Source organism: Oryctolagus cuniculus, chromosome X (genome assembly GCF_051225735.1).
Source record: "Oryctolagus cuniculus isolate XC-2025 breed Fujian yellow rabbit chromosome X, ASM5122573v1, whole genome shotgun sequence".
Taxonomy (NCBI): domain Eukaryota; kingdom Metazoa; phylum Chordata; class Mammalia; order Lagomorpha; family Leporidae; genus Oryctolagus; species Oryctolagus cuniculus.
Window position 1 is genome coordinate 77,987,613 of NC_142888.1, and position 21,173 is coordinate 78,008,785.

The 21,173-nt window shown below is 38.8% G+C and overlaps 1 protein-coding gene across 2 annotated transcripts in view; it reads left to right on the plus strand.

The window, feature by feature from the left end:
* IL13RA2 (interleukin 13 receptor subunit alpha 2) overlaps positions 1 to 16,479 on the plus strand; it is a 65,034-nt gene extending 48,555 nt beyond the window's left edge. For both annotated transcript variants that reach the window (XM_008272903.5, XM_051827271.3), the window contains 8 exons: positions 2,387 to 2,538; positions 3,624 to 3,777; positions 4,299 to 4,419; positions 6,268 to 6,452; positions 7,357 to 7,502; positions 10,961 to 11,105; positions 15,176 to 15,291; positions 16,360 to 16,479. In XM_008272903.5, coding sequence (XP_008271125.1) covers positions 2,387 to 2,538; positions 3,624 to 3,777; positions 4,299 to 4,419; positions 6,268 to 6,452; positions 7,357 to 7,502; positions 10,961 to 11,105; positions 15,176 to 15,291; positions 16,360 to 16,395 — 1,055 coding nt within the window. In that variant the 3' untranslated portion in view covers positions 16,396 to 16,479. The remainder of the gene's footprint in view (positions 1 to 2,386; positions 2,539 to 3,623; positions 3,778 to 4,298; positions 4,420 to 6,267; positions 6,453 to 7,356; positions 7,503 to 10,960; positions 11,106 to 15,175; positions 15,292 to 16,359) is intronic.
* The last annotated feature ends 4,694 nt before the right edge of the window (positions 16,480 to 21,173 follow it).

A 21,173-nucleotide genomic window follows, 5' to 3' on the forward strand; every position in this document is an offset into this window, starting at 1 on the left:
TATTGCTTGGCCGGCACCGTGGCTCACTAGGCTAATCTTCCGCCTGCAGCACCAGCACCCCGGGTTCTAGTCCCTGTTGAGGTGCCGGATTCTGTCCCGGTTGCTCCTCTTCCAGTCCAGCTGTCTGCTTTCCCAGGAAGGCAGTGGAGGATGGCCCAGGTCCTTGGGTCCTGCACCCGCATGGGAGACCAGGAGGAGGCACCTGGCTCCTGGCTTCGGATCGGCGCAGCGCACTGGCCATAGCAGCCATTTGGGGGGTGAACCAATGGAAGGAAGACTTTTCTCTCTGTCTATCTCTCTCACTGTCTAACTCTGTCAAAAAAAAAAAAAAAGGTCATTGCCTGGTACTTAACTAATTGGAAACTTTTCTTAATAATTATCCTTACCTTTTATGATAGCTAGATTAATAAGAAAAAATTACAAAATTTAAAATAAAATTAACAAATAACTATAGAATTATTAAATCATGTCTAATGAACTTTTCTTATCAAAAAAGGTGATTACAATAGTGCATTTGACAGCAATTTCTAATCTTTAGGACTGAAATAACAGGATTTTCATTTCATCCTCAGCAGAGACCTTCTTTAGAGGAGATGGAGTCCTGGCTCAGAAAATAATCTGTGCCATATTTGTCTCACCTCAGTAAATTATGAAGTGAACTATTAAAGTAAATGATTTGGCAGAAATGAGTGGAAATTGCTAGTAAGAGAATAAGAGGGGAATGTTATAGTACTATTTGATTTATTAGTAGGAAATTTTATAGAATTATTAAATGTGTATATTTATGTACTAGGATGCACACACATACATACACACACTCACAGCCAAACACACAAGCAGTCTTCAAAAGTTTGTGGAAAATTCTTATTATGAAAATGGCTATGCATGAATTTCAAAATTTTCTTGCATCAAAATAAACATCTTTTCATCCATTTTCTACAAACTTTTGAAGTATTCTTGTGTGTGTGCAAATAAATATATATCTATGCTTTAGATATTTATATATAATTTATACAAATATTTGTATAATATATAATATTTTATAATAAATATGTTTATGTGTATGTATTCTGCATCTATTCACATATATTACACTCACACATCTATACACATCAATTCACACACACATCCTATACAAGGAGTCTACAAAGTTTGTGAGAAGTGTGCATTTTTTTTTAAAGACTTATTTATTTATTTGGAAGGCAGAATTACAGAGAGAGGGAGAGACAGAAATCTTCTATCCACTGGTTCATTCCCCAAATGGTTACAATGTCTGGAGCTACAAACTTTGTAGACTCCTTGTATAGGATGTGTGTGTGAACTGATGTGTATAGATGTGTAATATATGTGAATAGATGCAGAATACATACACATAAACATATTTATTATAAAATATTATATATTATACAAATATTTGTATAAATTATATATAAATATCTAAAGCATAGATATATATTTATTTGCACACACACAAGAATACTTCAAAAGTTTGTAGAAAATGGATGAAAAGATGTTTATTTTGATGCAATCTGAGGCCAGGAGCCAAGAGCTTCTTCTGGGTCTCCCACGTGGGTGCAGGGGCCCAAGCACTTGAGCCATCTTCTACTGCTTTCTACTGGTTCAAGTCCCAGCTGCTCCACTTCCAATCCAGCTCTCTGCTATGGCCTGGGAAAACAGTAGAAGATGGTCCAAGTCCTTGGGCCCCTGCATGTGCATGGGAGACCCGGAAGAAGCTCCTGGCTCCTGGCTAAATTGGCGCAGCTCTGGCCATTGTGGCCAATTGGGGAGTGAACCAGCAGATGGAAGACCTCTCTCTCTCTGCTTCTCCTTCTCTCTCTGTGTAACTCTGCCTTTCAAATAAATAAGTAAATAAATAAATAAATTTTTTTAAAAAAAATGCATGGGAAAATGTAATTAAAATGAGAATTTTCCATGAACTTTTGAAGATCCCTTTGGATAGCAGTAATCTGGATTTCTAAAAAAAGCTTTATCAAATTCCGGAATAATTTCATCACTTCCGAAAGAAACCCTCTGTCCATTAGCAGTCATACTCCATTCCACTTCCCACTTCCCTTTGGCCTTTGGCAACCACAAATCTAGTTTCTATCTAAGGGTTTACCATTGTAGCTATTTCATATTCATGGAGCCATATAATTTTTTTATCTTTTGTGACTGGCTTCATTCATTTAGCACAGTGTTTTCCATGTTGTAGAATGGGTCAGTACTTCTTTCCCTTTTATGACTTACTAATATCCCATATCATAGATGTAGCACATTTTTAAATGTATTCCTCGGTTGATCAGCATTTAGAAAAAAATCTATATATCTGTATTTAACAATCTTTTCCATGGGGAAAAATCAAAATATATTGGTGATTTTATTTCAGTTAATCCCCCTGAGGATTTTGAGATAGTTGATCCTGGATATTTAGGTTTCCTGTATTTACAATGGCAACCTCCAGTATCTCTGGAAAATTTCAAGGCATGTGCAGTAGAATATGAACTAAAGTTTCGAAGCATTGGTGGTGGAAGATGGAAGGTAAGTAAAGCATATACTTGTACCATCAGAGTGATCATTAGGTGTTTTCTTTTGAGTCCTCACTTCAATGCCCCACTCCAATTCCCAAATCTCAGTGGTTCTAATTAGTTTGTAGCAAGCTTTCATGCCTGCTTCTATTTTCTAAGCATCCTGTCACATATATTTTCATCCCATCCATTGTAAGGTCTACTATTGGAAGTGCACAGAAAAGATACTTGGTCCCATGGAATATGGACTTGAAAGAGAGCACTTATGCATTTTAGCATGCTTTACGGTTACTTATATAGTTAGACATGAGTCTTATGAATGCTATTGGACTGTGAGGTGTGTCTCTGTAGGAATCAAACCTTATTTATCTATACACTTCCACAAAAGACACGGCATTGTTCTTTGCATATGTGTATTATACTAAGTGTTTAATGAAAGTTTACCGAATCATTAGCAATTCAGATTTTCAACAAACGTGCTCATTCAAGGATTTCGGTCGTAGAAGTCATTCTTTTATCTCCTTAATTGAGCTTTGTGGTTTCCAGGGACAATTTGAATGAGGCGCATTTTGTGCTCCACACTCTGTGGGGTAGGAGGTACATAAGCATAAATAACATAGGGGTTGGTGCTGTGGTGCAGTGAATTTATGTTTTTCATTCTCTAGGAGCTCGTAATTTGTCTGACTTTCTCTGGTTACCTCCAGAATATCACTTTATGTGATTTCTCAAGGTTTCTCATTATATTTAAAAGGTAACAAATTATTTGCCATGAAATGTGCATATGGTTAGTGAGAATTATCTATTTAATTCCAAGTTGGTTAAAGGTCAAGTTTCTGCTCTAGAACCTTCTTCCCTTCTAGTAGTTCATTTTTGGTTTTGTTTTGAGTGAGATGTTATTCAAACGATTGTATGGAATGATGTGATATATAGGTAAGCTCTGCCAGAAATGTATTCGGGGCATTGTATCAGATAATCATCCTCAGGAGTGTCTTAGATATTATGAACTCTCCAGAATATTAATGATTTCTTAGTCTTATTAATATGGCTTATCATACCATACCTGTTTCCAAGCTTGACTTTGTGTCATCATTTTATCAGACTGTCATTACTAAGAATCTACGTTACAAATATGGATTTGATCTAAACAAGGGCATTGAAGCCAAAATCCACACGCTTTTGCCAAAGCAATGCACGAATGGATCAGAAGTTCGAAGTTTGTGGTCAGAAGCTACTTACTGGATGCCAGAACAAGGTTAAATCATAGATCTCTTTAAATTTAATACTATCGGAATACTGTATGTAAGGAATAAGTCTCTTAACTCTTATGCACTATAGTGTACTCATGTGTACAATAGATTCTCTGACAATGTGACACAAAATAGTAGTGGGTGATTGGCCTTTTTGAATTCTCTAAATTAGCAAATGTGTTTTGCAAAACCCACATTTCTTATATTAATATAATTCCCAAGTTTGGGGTCATCTTAGTAAACATGCATTGGTATTTGCTCAACTGCTCATAACATCCTAGAATAATCCTTTTAATCCGTGTTTTATGCTTATACTGGCATCATGAATCCTCCAAATGTTTTTGCTTTGGCATATCCCACTTAAGAGTGAAGTGATTTCCAATAACTCTCTTTTGAAATATTCTTTATGATGTTGAATGCTAAATGAAGTAGAGAAGTCAAAGGAAATGAAGTAAAATTGCATAGCAATTTCACGAATTATTCATCATCACACCTTTCAAGGATTCATATTTCATTCATTTCTTAGGAAATTTGGAAACCAAAATTAAAGATATGGATTGCATATATTACAACTGGCAAAATTTGCTCTGTTCTTGGGAACCTGGCAAGGGTGTACACTTTGATGCCAATTACTACTTGTTTTATTGGTAAGTAATTGCATAATTGGAATTAAATATTAGGAAAACATCTACCAGCATTAATCCACAGTATGATTAACTATATTTTCCTAAATTACATTCATTGCATTTACCAGTTATACTTATGTTGGCTCTTTACAATTATTTGGAATTTTCAATGGGAATAAGTGGTTTTAAGCTATATACAGTGGGAAGTATTCAATGAGTAAAATAAGGAATCCTTATATATATATTTTATATATATATATATTTTATACATATATATATTTTATATATCTTGTACTGGATTAAGTTTTGGATCCTTTAGATTGAGGAAATTATAACCTAAAATTTTTTTTGACATATTTAAATGTATTTTTTTTGTTTATTTGAAAGGCAGAGAGACACACACACACAGAAACTGTAGCGTATTTTACATTCTTGCCTTTTGAGGAAAGAAATTATTAAAATGGATCTTGTTTTCTGACTTCTTACCTTTGTTAACTGTCCTTGAGGCTTTTATACTTAAAGCCATCGTGGCTCTTCTATTTGCTTCATTCCATACTTATTTCACAGTAGTGTGGTCAACGTGTTTGACTCTTTTTGCAAGGCTGCATCTCTGTTTTGTACTGTAAGAATTCCATTGTAGGCTCCCTTCATTCTGCACCTGGGTAATTATTGTGGCCTACCAAATGATGGTCATTCTGCTTTAGTCTCCCCCCGCTCCTATTTATTCTTCACGTCGAAGCCATCTTTATCCTCCTACTTTGCCATTTTCATATGCAACTCCCTTGTTCAGAACCTTCAGTGGCAACTCATTGCTCCCAAGACAAAATCTAGCTGCCATTCAAGTCTGTGCTTCACTCTATCACTGCCTTTCCAGCACTGTCATCTATCATGACCAGTGCGAAGGTTCTACTCTTTTTAGATCCATCTCTACATTTTTTTCTCACCCGTGTTATGACTTTTAATGCCTTTTGTGTGCATTGCCATCTGGAATGCCCCCTGACAGTCTATTTCTTTCATGAACTTTTATACGTTCTTCAGGGCCCATCTGGTATCCAGTTTCATTAACACTTTCCTGATCACGTCAGCTTCTGTTCAATTCTTCTCTGAACTGTGACTGTTTATAACTCTTTATTGTCCAGACGGTATCTACATTTTTATCATAGGGATGTGTTTTGTCTTCTCTGAGATTTTGTTTTAAAGGTTTATTTATCTGAAAGTCAGAGTTCTTCTAAAATAACTTCCCCAGTAAAATATTAAAGATGGTATAATGCACTATTTTTTTAAGATTTTTATTTAATTATTTGAAAGTCAGAGTTACACAAAGAGAGAAGGAGAAGCAAAGAGAGAGAGAGAGAAAGAGAGAGAAAGAGAGGTCTTCCATCCGTTGGTTCACTCCCCAATTGGCCACAATGTCTGGAATTGTGCTGATCCGAAGCCAGGAGCCAGGAGCTTCCTCCAGGTCTCCCATGTGGGGGCAAGGGCCCAAGGACTTAGGCCATCTTCTGGTGCTTTCCCAGGCCATAGCATAGAGCTGGCTCGGAAGTGGAGCAGCCGGGACTCTAACTGGTGCCCAAATGGAATGCCGGCACTGCAGGCGGTGGCTTAACCTACTAAGCCACAGCGCCAGCACCATGCACTCTTATTTATATAAATCTCAGCTTCTCTTAATCATCGACTATGTCTGCTTTCCTTACTGTTGAATCTCTAGCACTTATCATAGGGACTGTCATACAGTAGGTGCTCAATAAATATTGCATATTATTAAGTGATTTTTAAAATCCATGTGTTGTCTTAATATAATTGAAAATGGAGTACCATGATATCTGAAGATATTGTTAAATACAATTCTCATAATGCTTCTTTTTACAGGTATGAGGGCTTGGATCATGCATTACAGTGTACTGATTATATCAAGGCTAATGGAAAAAATGTCGGATGCAGGTTTCCCCAATTGGAGTCACCAGACTATAAAGATTTCTATGTCTGTGTTAATGGATCATCAGAATCCAAGTCTATTAGATCCAGCTATTTCATTTTTCAGCTTCAGAATATAGGTGATATATCAACTTCAAATTCATTGTTTTTTTGTTTATAATTATTTATAATCACCAGAGAAAGAAGGATGATTAGTTAGATAGATGATAGATAGATAGATAGGTATGGGAATGCAACCAGAACAAAGTATGAGGCCCATATAATGTATGAGCAAGCTCTTATTAAACATGAAAGAATGGAAGATAAGAAAGTGAATGGAGGATCAAGTGTCATCTTCATTTAGAACTTGTAATTTATCTCTCAGCTTCACAGAGTCCATCAGCTATATAGTACTTTTGTCTGGTCATTCCTAGACCTCAATAGGCAAATGAGTGGATATTTTGTGAGCCTCTGTTCTCAGTACTAACAGTTAAAAGAGTGACAGTTTCTCCAGTCAGCCAGATCTGGGTGTGAATCTTGGCTCTGCCATTTTCTAGATGTATGACTTTGTGTAAATTATTTCACATATTTTTCAATTTCCTTATCAGGAAAATGAAGGTTTCAGAGGACCACCACATAGGTTTGTCGTGAGACATAAATGAGATATGGTGCAATATCTTTGGTACAGTGTCATAAGCATTAAATAAGGTGATAGTAAAAGTATTAGTAGTACTGGTTGTGTTTGTGTTTCCAGTGCTACAAAATATTAAAATGATTGTAATGATATGGATGTTCTTACCTTTCCCTCGAACTAAAATACTTGTCAATGTGTGGCTTATCAGAATCTTAGTTTCCAGAATAACCAAGTCTCTGAATCATTTTGGTTGGCAAGCGGATCTGATTTTAATTCCTTTCAGAGGAAATGGTCTTGAAACCCCGGATTTGTCCCTGGAGGCTTGTTACCATGTAACCCTAACTTTGGATGAGAACTGTTGCTGAAACTTCACAATCACCACGTTGAAATGATTTCCTTTTGCTTTCCAGTGAAACCTTTGCCACCAGACTATCTTAGTATTAACGTGAAGAATTTACTTGAAGTTAACCTGCAGTGGAGCATACCAAGAGGATCTATCCCAGCCAAGTGCTTTATTTATGAAATTGAGTTCACTGAAGGCGATATTGCTTGGGTGGTAAGAATATTGCATTTATTTGAGAAAGTCATAAACACAGCCTTTTTTTTTTAACTTTTATTTAATGAATATAAATTTCCAAAGTACAGCTTATGGATTACAATGGCTTCCCCCCCATAATGTCCCTCCCACCTGCAACCCTCCCCTTTCCCGCTCCCTCTCCCCTTCCATTCACATCAAGATTCATTTTCAATTTTCTTTATATACAGAAGATCAGTTTAGTATACATTAAGTAAAGATTTCAACAGTTTGCACCCACATAGCAACACAAAGTGTAAAATACTGTTTGAGTACTAGTTATAGCATTAAATCACAATGTACAGCACATTAAGGACAGAGATCCTACATGAGGAGTAAGTGCACAGTGACTCCTGTTGTTGACTTAACAAATTGACACCCTTGTTTATGGCATCAATAATTACCCTAGGCTCTTGTCATGAGTTGCCAAGGCTATGGAAGCCTTTTGAGTTCACCAACTCTGATCATATTTAGACAAGGTCGTAGTCAGAGTGGAAGTTCTCTCCTCCCTTCAGAGAAAGGTACCTACCTCCTTCTTTGATGACCTGTTCTTTCCACTGGGACCTCACTCACAGAGATCTTTCATTTAGGTCATTTTTTTTTTTTTGCCAGAGTGTCTTGGCTTTCCATGCCTGAAATACTCTCATGGGCTTTTCAGCCAGATCCGCATGCCTTAAGGGCTGATTATGAGGCCAGAGTGCTGTTTAGGACATCTGCCACCCTATGAGTCTGCTGTGTATCCTGCTTCCCATGTTTGATAGTTCTCTACCTTTTTTTATTCTATCAGTTAGTATTTGCAGACACTAGTCTTGTTTATGTGATCCCTTTGCCTCTTAGTCCTATCATTATGATCAATTGTGAATAGAAATTGATCACTGGGACTAGTGAGATGGCATTGGTACATGCCACCTTGATGGGATTGAATTGGAATCCCCTGGTATATTTCTAACTCTACCATTTGGGGCAAGTCAGCTTGAGCATGTCCGGAATTGCACTTCTCTTCCCTCTCTTATTCCCACTCTTATATTTAACAGCGATTGCTTTTCAGTTAAGTTTCAACACTTAAGAATAACTAATACAGCCTTTTTTAAATTAAAAAAATTTTTTTTTACAGGCAGAGTGGACAGTGAGAGAGAGAGACAGAGAGAAAGGTCTTCCTTTGCCGTTGGTTCACCCTCCAATGGCCGCCGCGGCAGGTGTGCTGCGGCTGGCGCACCGTGCTGATCCGATGGCAGGAGCCAGGTACTTATCCTGGTCTCCCATGGGGTGCAGGGCCCAAGTACTTGGGCCATCCTCCACTGCACTCCCTGGCCACAGCAGAGAGCTGGCCTGGAAGAGGGGCAACCGCGACAGAATCCGGCGCCCTGACCAGGACTAGAACCCGGTGTGCCGGCGCCGCAAGGTGGAGGATTAGCCTAGTGAGCCATGGCGCCGGCCTTTTTTATTTTTTTATTTTTTTAATTTTTTTCAACACAGCCTTTTAAATAGTAAATTTGAGCATCAAGATCAGTTATATGAAAAATATGCATGTTAATTTCCAGAAGCCAAAAAATCTAGTTGGTAAAAGAAAAATGTTTGCAGTCTGAAAGTGTAATCTTACACATTTTATTTATTTTCAAATTTTTATTTGTTTGGAAGGGGGAGAGAGAGAGAGATAGAAAGAGAGAGAGAGAGAGAGAGAGAGTGAGAGAAAGAAAGAAAGAAAGAAAGAAAGGGAGAAAGAGGGGGAGAAAGTGAAAGAGTGTTAGCTAGTCTATTTGCTGGTTCATTCACCAAACACCCTCAATGGCTGGGGCTGGACCCAGGCCAAAGCAAAGAACCAGGAACTCAATCTAGGTGTCCTGTCTGTACAGCCAGAACCTAATCATTTGTGTCATCACTGCTACCTCCCAGGCTGTGCATTATCAGAAAGCTGCTGGGCTGGCACTGTGGCATAACTGTCGCCTGAAGTACTGGCATCTAATGTGGGTGCCGGTTCGAGTCCCAGATGCTCCACTTTCAGTCCAGCTCTCTGCTCTGGCTTGGGAAAGCAGTAGAAGTTGGCCCAAGCCCAAGTCCTTGGGCCCCTGCACCAGCATAGGAGACCTAGAGGAGGCTCCTGGCTCCTGGCTCCAGACTGGCACAGCTCCGGCTGTTGTGATCATCTGGGGAGTGAACAAGCAGAAGGAAGACCTCTCTCTCTCTCTCTCTCTCTCTCTCTCTCTCTTCTGCCTCTGCCTCTCTGTAACTCTGCCTTTCAAATAAATAAAATAAATCTTTAAAACAAACAAATAGGAGCCAGAGCCAGGAAGCATAACTTCTAGGCCACATACCCACTCCAAGCACTTCAATTTTAAGGTTACATAGGACTGTGGAGATAATCTATTTCCTTGTTTGCAATTTTGTGTGTCAATAAATTGACGTTGCCAGGGACCTAAAATGAATAGTGGAGAGGCCTCAGGTAAAAACAAAACAAATCACAAAACCACTTGAGCAGTAATCATCAGGTCGAAAGGCAGGGATACAGGAGAATTGCTTGTACCAGGGAAGAGGGGCTGGATAACTGGGGAATCACTCAAAGGTTGTAAAACTAGCACCAACAAAATAGGGATGTCTTTAATTCTCCACCTTGCTATATGTTAATTTTATTCATTGGTTTCCAATTTACCGAGTATGGAGACCAGCAGGTGGGCCACTGGTACTAATTCATTCACTTCATATACAGATGAGAAAACTGATTCTTGAATTGGTTTATGGAGCTATGCATTGACTTACAAATGACACCACTCCCAACTAGAATCCAGATCTGAATCCCAGTTCACTTAAGTCTATACTATATTATGCTGTTTCCCAAGATAAGTTAAAACAAAATTAAAGCTGTTATTTTGGATGAGGAAAATTCTTCAGCTCTTTGAAATGCAAAATTGAAGTAATTACCTCAGTGATTTTTTTTCCTTTGAGATCACCCAGCATTGTGTTGTTCTCATATCTGAAGCAGTTTCATGTCATGCATTGTTACACAGGTCTTAAAGCAGGTTAACCAAAATAAGATGAAAAAAAAAGCTTCATGTATATGAACTCTACAGTTTCCATAGAGATGACATTCACATGATGGCACTGTCTTTTGCTAATTCAGTGTATGTAGCATTTTCCAGTTTATGGAATCTGGGAAATTGACTCTACTCCAAATCAAGATATTACCAAAGTTACTGAGGAATTCTGCCCTCTTTCACAAGTGATCCATTATCACTATAGAAATATTTTCAAGTATATATAAAAAAAGAGAAAAAGAACAAAGATTTTCTAAAAAACAGCACAGGGAGATAATTACTGGTAGATTACACCTTTCTAGTTTTTTATGCACTTACTTTATGTCATAAAATTTATTTTGGAAGTGACAGATGGAATTTGTATAGCTGCATTTAGATCAAATGACATCTTATTTTTTCCTTGGCCTTCAGACCACCACATTTGATAATGAAATGTGCATCATGAGAACATCAAATGGAAGTCATGAGTTATGCTTTTCAACAAGAAGCAAAGTGAACATTTATTGTGCAGATGATGGGATTTGGAGTGAGTGGAGTAATGAAAAATGTTGGAAAGGTATGAACTCAAAGAACAGTAGCTAAATAACAGAAACTATTTTCTAGGAAAGTTTATTTTCTGTCAGTGTGTTTTGTAATTGTGGAAATCAATGGCTTTTGCATGTACTCTAGAAATAGAAAAAGATAAATTAGCTAATACCTAAAATAGATTTATTGAATGTCTAATATTCAGTTAGAACTAGGAGTCTTATTATACTTCTGTTATCAATATTCTTATTTTTATAACAGTCAGGAAAGAAAATATGCTAATTCTTTCTGGGGAGAGAGAAGGAGCCCAATTTTTCTTTTAAGATTTATTTATTTGAATGGCAGAGAGAGAAAGAGGCATCTTTCTTTTCTTCTTCTTTTTTTTAAATGTTTATTTTATTTATTTGAAAGACAGAGTTACAGAGAGAGGTAGAGCCAGAGAGAGAGAGAGAGAGAGAGAGGTCTTCTATCTGCTGGTTCTCTCTCCAAATGACTGCAACGGCCAGAGCTGAGCTGATCCGAAGCCACGAGCCAGGAGCCTCGTCTGGGTCTCCCACATGGGTGCAGGGGCCCAAGAACTTGGACCATCTTCCACTGCTTTCCCAGGAGAGAGGCATCTTTCATGGCTGGTTCACTCCTCAAATGCTTGCAACAGGCAGGGCTGGGCCAGGGAAAAGCCAGGAGCCAGGGACACCATCTGGGTTTCCCACGTGGGTGGCAGGGCCCCAAGCACTTGGGTCATCTTCTACTGCCTTCTCATACCATTAACAGGGAGCTGTACTGGAAGTATGGAGTAGGCTGAACTCAAATCAGGCTTTTCAGTAAGGGATGTATGCATCCCAAGGTGTAGTTAAACCCACTGCACACCATGCCCAACTCAGAAGCCTATTTTAATCAATATTTTCTTATGTTTTCAGTTTTCAAGAGAATAAAAATTTTAAAGCAAAAACAGGTCAGCATACACTTGTCTCTGAGTATCTAGTACTATGCCCAACTAAGATTTTTCTAAGTAAGCTGTCATGATTAGTAAAATTCATATTCCATTGGCTGCCAACACAGATTTAAAGTGACTTATGATAAAAAAAATTTAAATTATATAGCAGTATAAATTAAAAAGCCTAGAGAGGGAGGAAAATATAATTGTGCTTCCCAGTATACTAGCTTTATTTTTAGAAATTACTAATAATTGTTTAAAATTGAAGAAAAATACCTCACCATTGCTCTTTCATGTATATATGGATACTACTGCTGTAAATACATATACAAATGTATGTACAGACAAATATTATCATTTCTATCAATCATTCATCTCCTTTCATGTGATTTTACTATAGTAGAATAATTATCTCCCTATGAATATAGTGCTAACATTATTTCCTTTTATTTGTCAAATATGTATTAAACATCTATGTTTCAGACTCTTCCAGGTTTTGGAGATATAGCAGTAATGAAATCCCTACCCTCATGAAACATATTTTACTCCAAGGTTATGCGATAACCAAAGCACTAAGGGTTATAGAGAAAAAGAAAATAGGCAGGTCAAGGGAGAACTCAATTATGACCAAAAGATAGATGAAATTAGAAAGAACACTTACTGGTTTCACTTTTTTCATGTTTGTTCCACTATAAGAAATCTGGAGACTATGGAAACTTATGTCCTGTATTAAATCTTGTCATTAGTCAATGCTTGGTATATAGTGAAAATGGTAAGTGATTTTTTTTTGAGAGGTGGAGTTACAGAGAGGGAGAGACAGAGAGAAAATTCTTCCATCTACTGGTTCACTCCCCAAATGGCTGTAATGGCCAGAACTGGGCTGATCCGAAGCCAGGGGTCAGGAGCTTCTTCTGGGTCTCCCACATGGGTGCAGGGGCCCAAGGACTTGGGCCATCCTCTACTGCTTTCCCAGGTGCATTAGCAGGGAGCTGGATAGGAAGTGGAGCAGTCAGGCTATGAACTGGCACCCATATGGGATGCCAGCACTACACTCAGAGGCTTAGCCTACTATGCCACAGCTTCAACCTCAATATGATGTTTTTAGCCACATCTTCAAAATATACATCCTTTTATGTGTTTTACAGACAATCTTATCAGTGATATTTGAGAACAGGTTTCTTCTGTTCTGATGAATATCTCTTGGCAGAATCTTTTTTAGAAATGTTATTTATTTGGGAGTCAGAGAGAAACACACACACATACACACACAGAGAGAGAGAGAGAGAGATAGAGAGAGAGAGAGTACACTCCTATCCACTACTTCACCCCCCAAATGCCATTAAAGAGGCCAGGAATCAGGACCTCAGTTCAGGTTTCTCGTGTAGGTGGCAGGAACCCAATTGCTGGAGTTACCACTGCTGTCTCCCAGGATCTGCATTAGTAGGAAGCTGGAGTGAGGATCCAGCACCAGTGATTGATCCCAGGCACTCTAACTTAGGATGTGGGCCACGTAACTGCTGGGCTAAATGACCACTCCCAGTGGAATCTTCATGATTTTGAAATTGAAAACAAAGAGTTTATACAACCACATGTGGTCTCAGTTTTTGAGGATATTTCTTACTGGATGTTTCAAATTATAGAAAACTAGGACAATAATGTTCTCAGAAATAAAAATACATCCTCTTCAGAACTGATTCTGCCGAGAAATAACAAAGGTACAACCTTAGCAAAGGAACTTTCTGCCTCTCGTTGTTAATTTTGCTTTCCAGAAAACTTGCATTATTGTTCATTACTTTGGATTATTTCCTTGCAAATCTTAACTGTGCTGAGCAAAGGAATTTAACTGGTAGAAAATAAGATCCTAAGGGAATAAAACAAAGAAAAAGGTAGAATCAGGCGAGGTTTGTAGATCTGGGTCTAAGATTCAAGATGTTCTACGTTATTCCCAAATAAGCAGGAGATATTAGTTTAGAAAAGACAAACTTTGTCTGCTTTTTAAGTCTGACTAGTGATTGGTGATTCCTTGCTTTACAGAAGAATGATTACAACTTCATCCCTACAATAACAGAACAAAATAAAAAAGAAAAGAAAAATGTATTTCTTCCCTTTAGTTTCTAAAATGTGAGCTACCTTTTAAATAGGTGACTTTAGGGGCCAGTGCTGTTGTGTTGGGGACTGGGCACCTGCACTGCTGGCATCCCATATAGGTGCCGGTTCGAATCCGGGCTGCTCCACTCCCAATCCAGCTCCATGCTAATGGCCTGGGAAAGCAGTAGAAGATGGCCTGAAGGAAGCTCCTGGCTCCTGGCTTCAGCTTGGCCCAGCCCTGGCTGTTGTGGCCATTTGGGGAATGGATCAGCTGATAGAAGATCTCTTTCTCTCTCTCCTTTTCCCTCTATATTTCTGCCTTTCAGGTAAATAAATGAATCTTAAAAAAAGGTGACCTTAGGGGCTGGTGCTGTGTGCAGTGTGTTAAGCTGCTGCTTCAGAAGCCTACATCCCATATTGGAGTGCTAGTTTGCATCCCATTTCCAATCCAGCTTCCTGCTAATCTAACTGGATGGTCCAAGTACTTAAATTCCTACAGACTATGTGGGAGTCCAGGATGGAGTTCCTGGCTCCTGGCTTTTTACTGGCTCAGTCCTAGTTGTCACTTGACCTTTCAAGTAAATGAATCTTTATTTTTTTAAAAGTGACCTTTAAAGACCAATTCCATTACTCACACGGGAATTTTCATTGAAGACCAACTCATGTTCACTTAAGCATAATATAAGTAAACATAAGGCTTATTGAGAGTTAGGAGATATATAGCACATGTTTAATCACATGGCTAATATACCATTTTTAAGGAAAAATTTACAAGGTCAAATTTTAAACAAATTCATATTAGGAAATAAGAACTATGCTTTGAGGGGTCATTTTTTTTGTAGTGAAATTAAGAGGTGCCACAAGTTCAGTAGTGTAGTCATACTATACAAAACATGCACAAATGAAAACAATGTTAACCTCAAGCACAACTGTGCTTTCCTATTTACTGATAAATATGTTAGGGATTGCCAAGTTAAACTCAGTTATTTACCATTTACTAGACGTTTATAAAATAATTTAGTTTCATAAAGAGTTAAAAAATTTCTAATGCTTCCCTTTTTTGTGATTTTTAATCCTAGGTGAAACATGGAAAGAAACTTTGTCATTTTTTGTGATACCATTTTCTGTTGTGTCACTTTGTATTTTGTTAACAACCTGTTTGGTTTTGTATAAGCAAAAATCTGTACTGAAAATGGTAAGTTGTATAACCTGAAGTTTACTCTGAGACAGTAGGTAATGAGAGAATGTTGTTCTGATGGGCCTACATCTTATAATTTTGGCCTGTTCACTGTGGGTGCAGAATTGACACTGTTTAGATTATGATTATGTCTTCAGCAAACACAGTAATTAAAAAAATTACAGGCTACATTTTAGAGGGGATTTACTTCATCAAAACAGAAGAATAATACTATAGAATGACTTCTAGACTAGAGAACAGAATAAGGACAGAGTCATGGAAAAATCAGGATTGACAGAAACGAAAGAATGACTTAAAATGGTCATGGAGCTGCACATATTACCAGTGAGCCACAGGCTCTGATCAAATATAGTGATAAAATATGAGGCCTTCTCTCAGAGCTTGCACTCCAGTTGGGGAAGACAGGATCATTACCAAAAACATAACCTGAGAGGTGATTTTATATGATTGTGAATTGAGTTGTACAGATAATGTTATGGAATGTCAGAAGATGGGAGGAGTTTTATGAGTTTGTGGGCTTTAAGGCAGAATTGTGACTTGGATAAAATATCTTTTTTTTTTTTTTTTGGCCAGGCAGAGTTAGACAGTGGGAGAGAGAGACAGAGAGAGAGTTCAGTGAGAGAGAGACAGAGAGGAAGATCTTCCTTCTGTTGGTTCACTCCCCTAATGGCCGCTACGGCCTGTGCTACGCCGGTGCTACACCGATCTGAAGCCAGGAGCCGGGTACTTCCTCCTGTTCTCCCATGCGGGTGCAGGGCCCAAGCACTTGGGCCATCCTCCTCTGCCCTCCCGGGCCACAGCAGAGAGCTGGACTGGAAGAGGAGCAACTGGGACAAAATCTGGCGCTGTAGGCAGAGGATTAGCCAAGTGAACCACGGCGTCGGCCAAGGATAAAATATCTTAATATCCAGTCTTTTAAAGATAGAAATATGGGTGCATATGGGAAGCTTCACTTTATGTGTCTGCGGAATGCATTTTTTGCCTTTCTCTGTGTTATTGATTCTTAATGCAATAGTTTGTGTTGTTAATGATGACTTGCTAATTAGTGCTCTTTCTAAATTTCAGATTTTTCATGCGAAAAAGGAAACTTTTCCTCATTGAATACCACTCTGTTGACTTACTAATTTCTACTAATGTGGTCAAGTATTAAACATGAGTGTTATTAAACAGATTTTTTTCTTCAAATGGTGGATGCACCTTATTTTAAAGCATTGTTGTGTTTAACTGGGCTTTAGAGTACTCAGACCCTCAGCTAGAAGTAAACTGACTGGAGTTTCTTCACAGGTTAGAGTGCTACACGTAGAGAAGTTGAGGGATGGATCAAATTTTATTCAATGGTATATTAGTAGAACAGTGTGATTTCACAAATTCCACTAAGAGATATTGCCAAATGCTGGAAGATGACATCCTAGCTTGTTGTTGTTTGTTTTAAATTTCACCATGAATGTTTAAATTGAACCATGAATAGGATTGTTTGGCTTTAAATGTAATGTGTGGAGAAGGTTAATAGGAAGCAAGAAGTTTTAAATACATTCATAATCCTAAGTGTATGTTTTGTAATTTCATGAGAAAAAAAGAGTAGGACTACAGTGCTTAAAAGGCTGAAAATAGGGGTTAGTACTTGGCCTAGCACTTAAGACTCCACTCCTCCTTCTTTTAAGATTTAATTATTTCGTTTGAAAGGTAGAGTTACAGAGAGAGAGGGAGATACACACACACAGAGATCTTCATCTGCTGGTTCACTTCCCCAGTGGCCACAATGGCTGGTGTAGGGCCAGGCTGAAGCCAGGAGCCAGGAGCCAGGAGCTTCTTTCAGGTCTCCCATGTAGGTGCTGGGACCCAAGGACTTGGGCCATCTCCCACTGCTTTCCCAGGTGCAATTGTAAGGATCCGGATCAGAAGTGGAGCAGTGGCCGGCACCGTGGCTCACTAGGCTAATCCTCTGCCTAGCGGCGCCGGCACACCGGGTTCTTGTCCCGGTTGCCCCTCTTCCAGGCCAGCTCTCTGCTGTGGCCAGGGAGTGCAGTGGAGGATGGCCCAAGTCCTTGGGCCCTGCACCCGCATGGGAGACCAGGAAAAGCACCTGGCTCCTGCCTTCGGATCAGCGCGCAATGCGCCGGCCGCAGTGCACCGGCTGCGGTGGCCATTGGAGGGTGAACCAATGGCAAAGGAAGACCTTTCTCTATGTCTCTCTCTCTCTCTCTCACTGTCCACTCTGCCTGTCAAAAAAAAAAAAAAGTGGAGCAGCCAGGTTCCGACCTGGCACCCATATGGTAATGCAGATGGCGGCTTAATCCACTGCTCCACGACTCTGCCCCTCCCCCCACCAGGAACTTATTGAAGTTCCCTCATATAAAGTAGAGTTAAGCTCATAGACAGACTACATACCTATGACTAACATTGCCATTGCCCAAGCAGCCAAGTTCCGACCAGGCATCCAAGGAGTATTGCAGGTGGTGGCTTAACCCACTGCTCCACAACTCTGTCTCCCCACCCCCAACAAACTTTTTGAACTTCCCTCATATAATGTAGAGTTAAGCTCATATACAGACTACATAGCTATAACTAACATTTACACTGCTCATTTTTTTAAAGATTTATTTATTTGAAACTCAGAGTTACACAGAGAGAGAAGGAGAGGAAGAGAGAGAGACAGAGAGAGAGAGTCTTCCATCTGCTGGTACACTCCCCAATTGGCTGCAATGGCCGGTTAAGAGCCAGGCACTTCCTCCAGGTCTCCACGTGGGTGCAAGGACTCAAGCACTTGGAACATTCTCCACTGCTTTCCCAGGACATAGCAGAGAGCTGGATCAGAAATGGAGCAGCTGGGACTCTAACTGGTGCCCATATGGGATGCTGATACCGCAGGTGGTGGCTTTACCTGCTACGCCAAAGCGCCAGCCCCATTGCTGCTCATTTCTTAAAGGGTATAAAACTCTATAACTGAGGTGAACACCAGACTATCAGTGTTTACTATCACTTGTAATCAATTATAGGGTGCACCAGTCTTTCTCTATGTAGACCTGCACTTTTCTCATTTTTTGGGAAGATTTATTTATTTATTTGAGACAGAGAGATAGGGAAGGAGCCTGCACTTTGATGTACCCTTGTATAGCTATGTATACTCATTCTTGCATATACACATACATATAAGTATTTGTATATATATCCATCTGTATCTATAAAGATTAAACATGAATTCCTTTCAGTGTATCCAATGATATCCCATTACCACACGGATCCTTCTTGCCTTTTCCCTTTGCTTATTTGTGACCTTCCCCACCCCACCCACAACTTCAACAATGAGAAATCTCTCCCAATGAGAAATCTATTTAATTGTTCAAATATATACATATAGTGGTATCAGAATTATGAACTTGTACCTTTATAGGAAACTTCATTACCTAGACCACTGTGTTTATGTACAGTTTCTTTTGTCTTTCATCTTACTCATTTCCAAAGTTACTACAGTCAGCCCTGTTTTTCCCCACCCACTTCGGTAGGCTTGTTTCATATATTTGTAGTGCATATTGTCATATATAAGTCATATTGTTTGTGACAATCTTCATCCCATTTTGACATTCCTCTGACCTCTTAAATGATTTTTTTAGTATACATCAATTCTGTAAAAAATAATATAATGCTGTCTTTTGCAACAAAATGGATGCAACTGGAGACCATTATGCTTAGTGAAATAAGCCAGTCCCCAAAAGATAAATGTATGTTTTCCCTGAAGTGTGGTAATTAATATACAGAGTACCAGAAAATGTAATAATATATGAGCAAAATTGACATTTTGAAATTTGATTATTGTTTATAGCCCTTGTCTATACTCTTGAGGAACTGTGGTTTTTCTACTTACTACTTGTTGAATTCTTTATTTAGTGGAGGATTTAAGTTTGTGATGATAAAGTAAATTCAAAGCATGTCATTATAAAAATTAAAAGTAAAGAAGGACATGGGAGGGTGGGAGTGAATGAAGGTAGGGTAGCAAGTATCCTTATGCTCTTAAAATGGTATATATTAAATACATGAAATTTATTTCCTTTATGTAAATAAAAAGTAAACAAAATAAAATAATAAATTATGGGTTTTAACAAATGAGTAGTGTCATGTATGTACCATAAAATTCATACTGAATAATCTCACTGCCCTAAAAAAAAAACTATGTTTCATCTATTCAACCCTCACCCCCTTCCCTCTGAATCCCCAACAACTGTGGATCTCTTCATTCATTTTGTAGTTTTACCTTTCCAGAGTGTCACATAGCTGAAATCATGTAGTGTATAGCCTTCTCCAGACTGACTTATTTCACTTAGTAGCATGCGTTTAATTTTATCCATATCTTTTCCTGGCTTTATAACTCATTTCTTTTTATTGCTGAAAAATATTCCATCTTATTGATCTATCAAGTTTGTTTATCCATTCAGGTATTGCTTCCAGTTTTTTTTTTTTTTTGCAAATATAATAAACTTGTATAAAAAGTTCATGTGCAGGCTTTTGTGGGAGAATAAGTTTCCACATTAGTTCAGTAAGTGGCTTGGAACATGATTGCTAGATCATGTAGTCAGATTACGCTTGGCTTTGTAAGAAACTGTTAAACTGACTTCCAAAGTGGCTGTACCATTTTATATTTAATAGCATTTCATTATTTCAATATCAATATACTTTGAAAATTTACCTTATCTGTTATATATTGCCATGTTGGTAGATTTATATTGTGTTTTAATGCCATAATATCCACAGGTAATTCATTTTAATCTTCTGTTTAAATAGATTCAGTACTGGGGCCGGCGCCATGGCTCACTTGGTTAATCCTCTGCCTGCGGCGCTGGCATCCCATACGGGTGCCAGTTCTGTCCCGGTTGCCCCTTTTCCAGTCCAGCTCTCTGCTGTGGCCTGGGAGTGCAGTGGAGGATGGCCCAAGTGCTTGGGCCCTGCACCCGCATGGGAGACCAGGAGGAGGCACCTGGCTCCTGGCTTCGGATCGGCGCAGCGCTGGCCATGGCAGCCATTTGGGGAGTGAACCAAGTGAAGGAAGACCTTTCTCTCTGTTTCTCCCTCTCACTGTCTGTAACTCTATCTGTCAAATTAAAAAAAAAATAGACTCAGTACCGACTAGTGCTTTTGCTGCTATTTATTCAATAATTCTTGGTTTGCTAAATTAATTCTCCAATACTCTTCTTTTTTGAAGGACTCATGCCCTGATTTCATGTATACTTCTAAATGGTTGTCTTTTTAACTGAACAACATTGGCCACATTCCCTTTCCTGCATGTTGCTTTGTCTTCTGCATAACAGTTTAAGATCTGCGTGACGGTCCCTTTTTATTTTTAGTTGTTTTTCTTGAGTCTCCAAAGAGATCTTTGTATCTGAAATCCATGATTTTTACTAGGAGAGTCTTATTGTCTGTTGTTTTAAAAGATTTATTTATTTATTTGAAAGTCAGAGTTACACAGAGAGAGAAGGAGTCAGAGAGAGAGAGAGAGAGGTCTTCCACCTGCTGGTTCACTCCCCAAATGGCCGCAACGGCCAGAGCTGGGCCAATCGAAGCCACGAGCCAGGAGCTTCTTCTGGGTCTCCCATGTGGGTGCAGGAACCCAAGGACTTGGACCATCTCCCACTGCTTTCCCAGGCCATAGCAGAGAGCTGGATCAGAAGTGAAGGGGATGAGGCAAGAACCGGTGCCCCTATGGGATGCTGGTGCCACAGGTGGTGGTTTTACCCACTATGCCACAGTACCAGCCCCTAAGAGAGTCTTATTGTCTATTTGTCCTGGTATGATGTATCCTTCAAACTATGACTAAAAATAACTCATTGGATATCAGGAAATTTTCCTATATCATTACTTTGAATAATCTTTCTATTCTAATTTGTTCT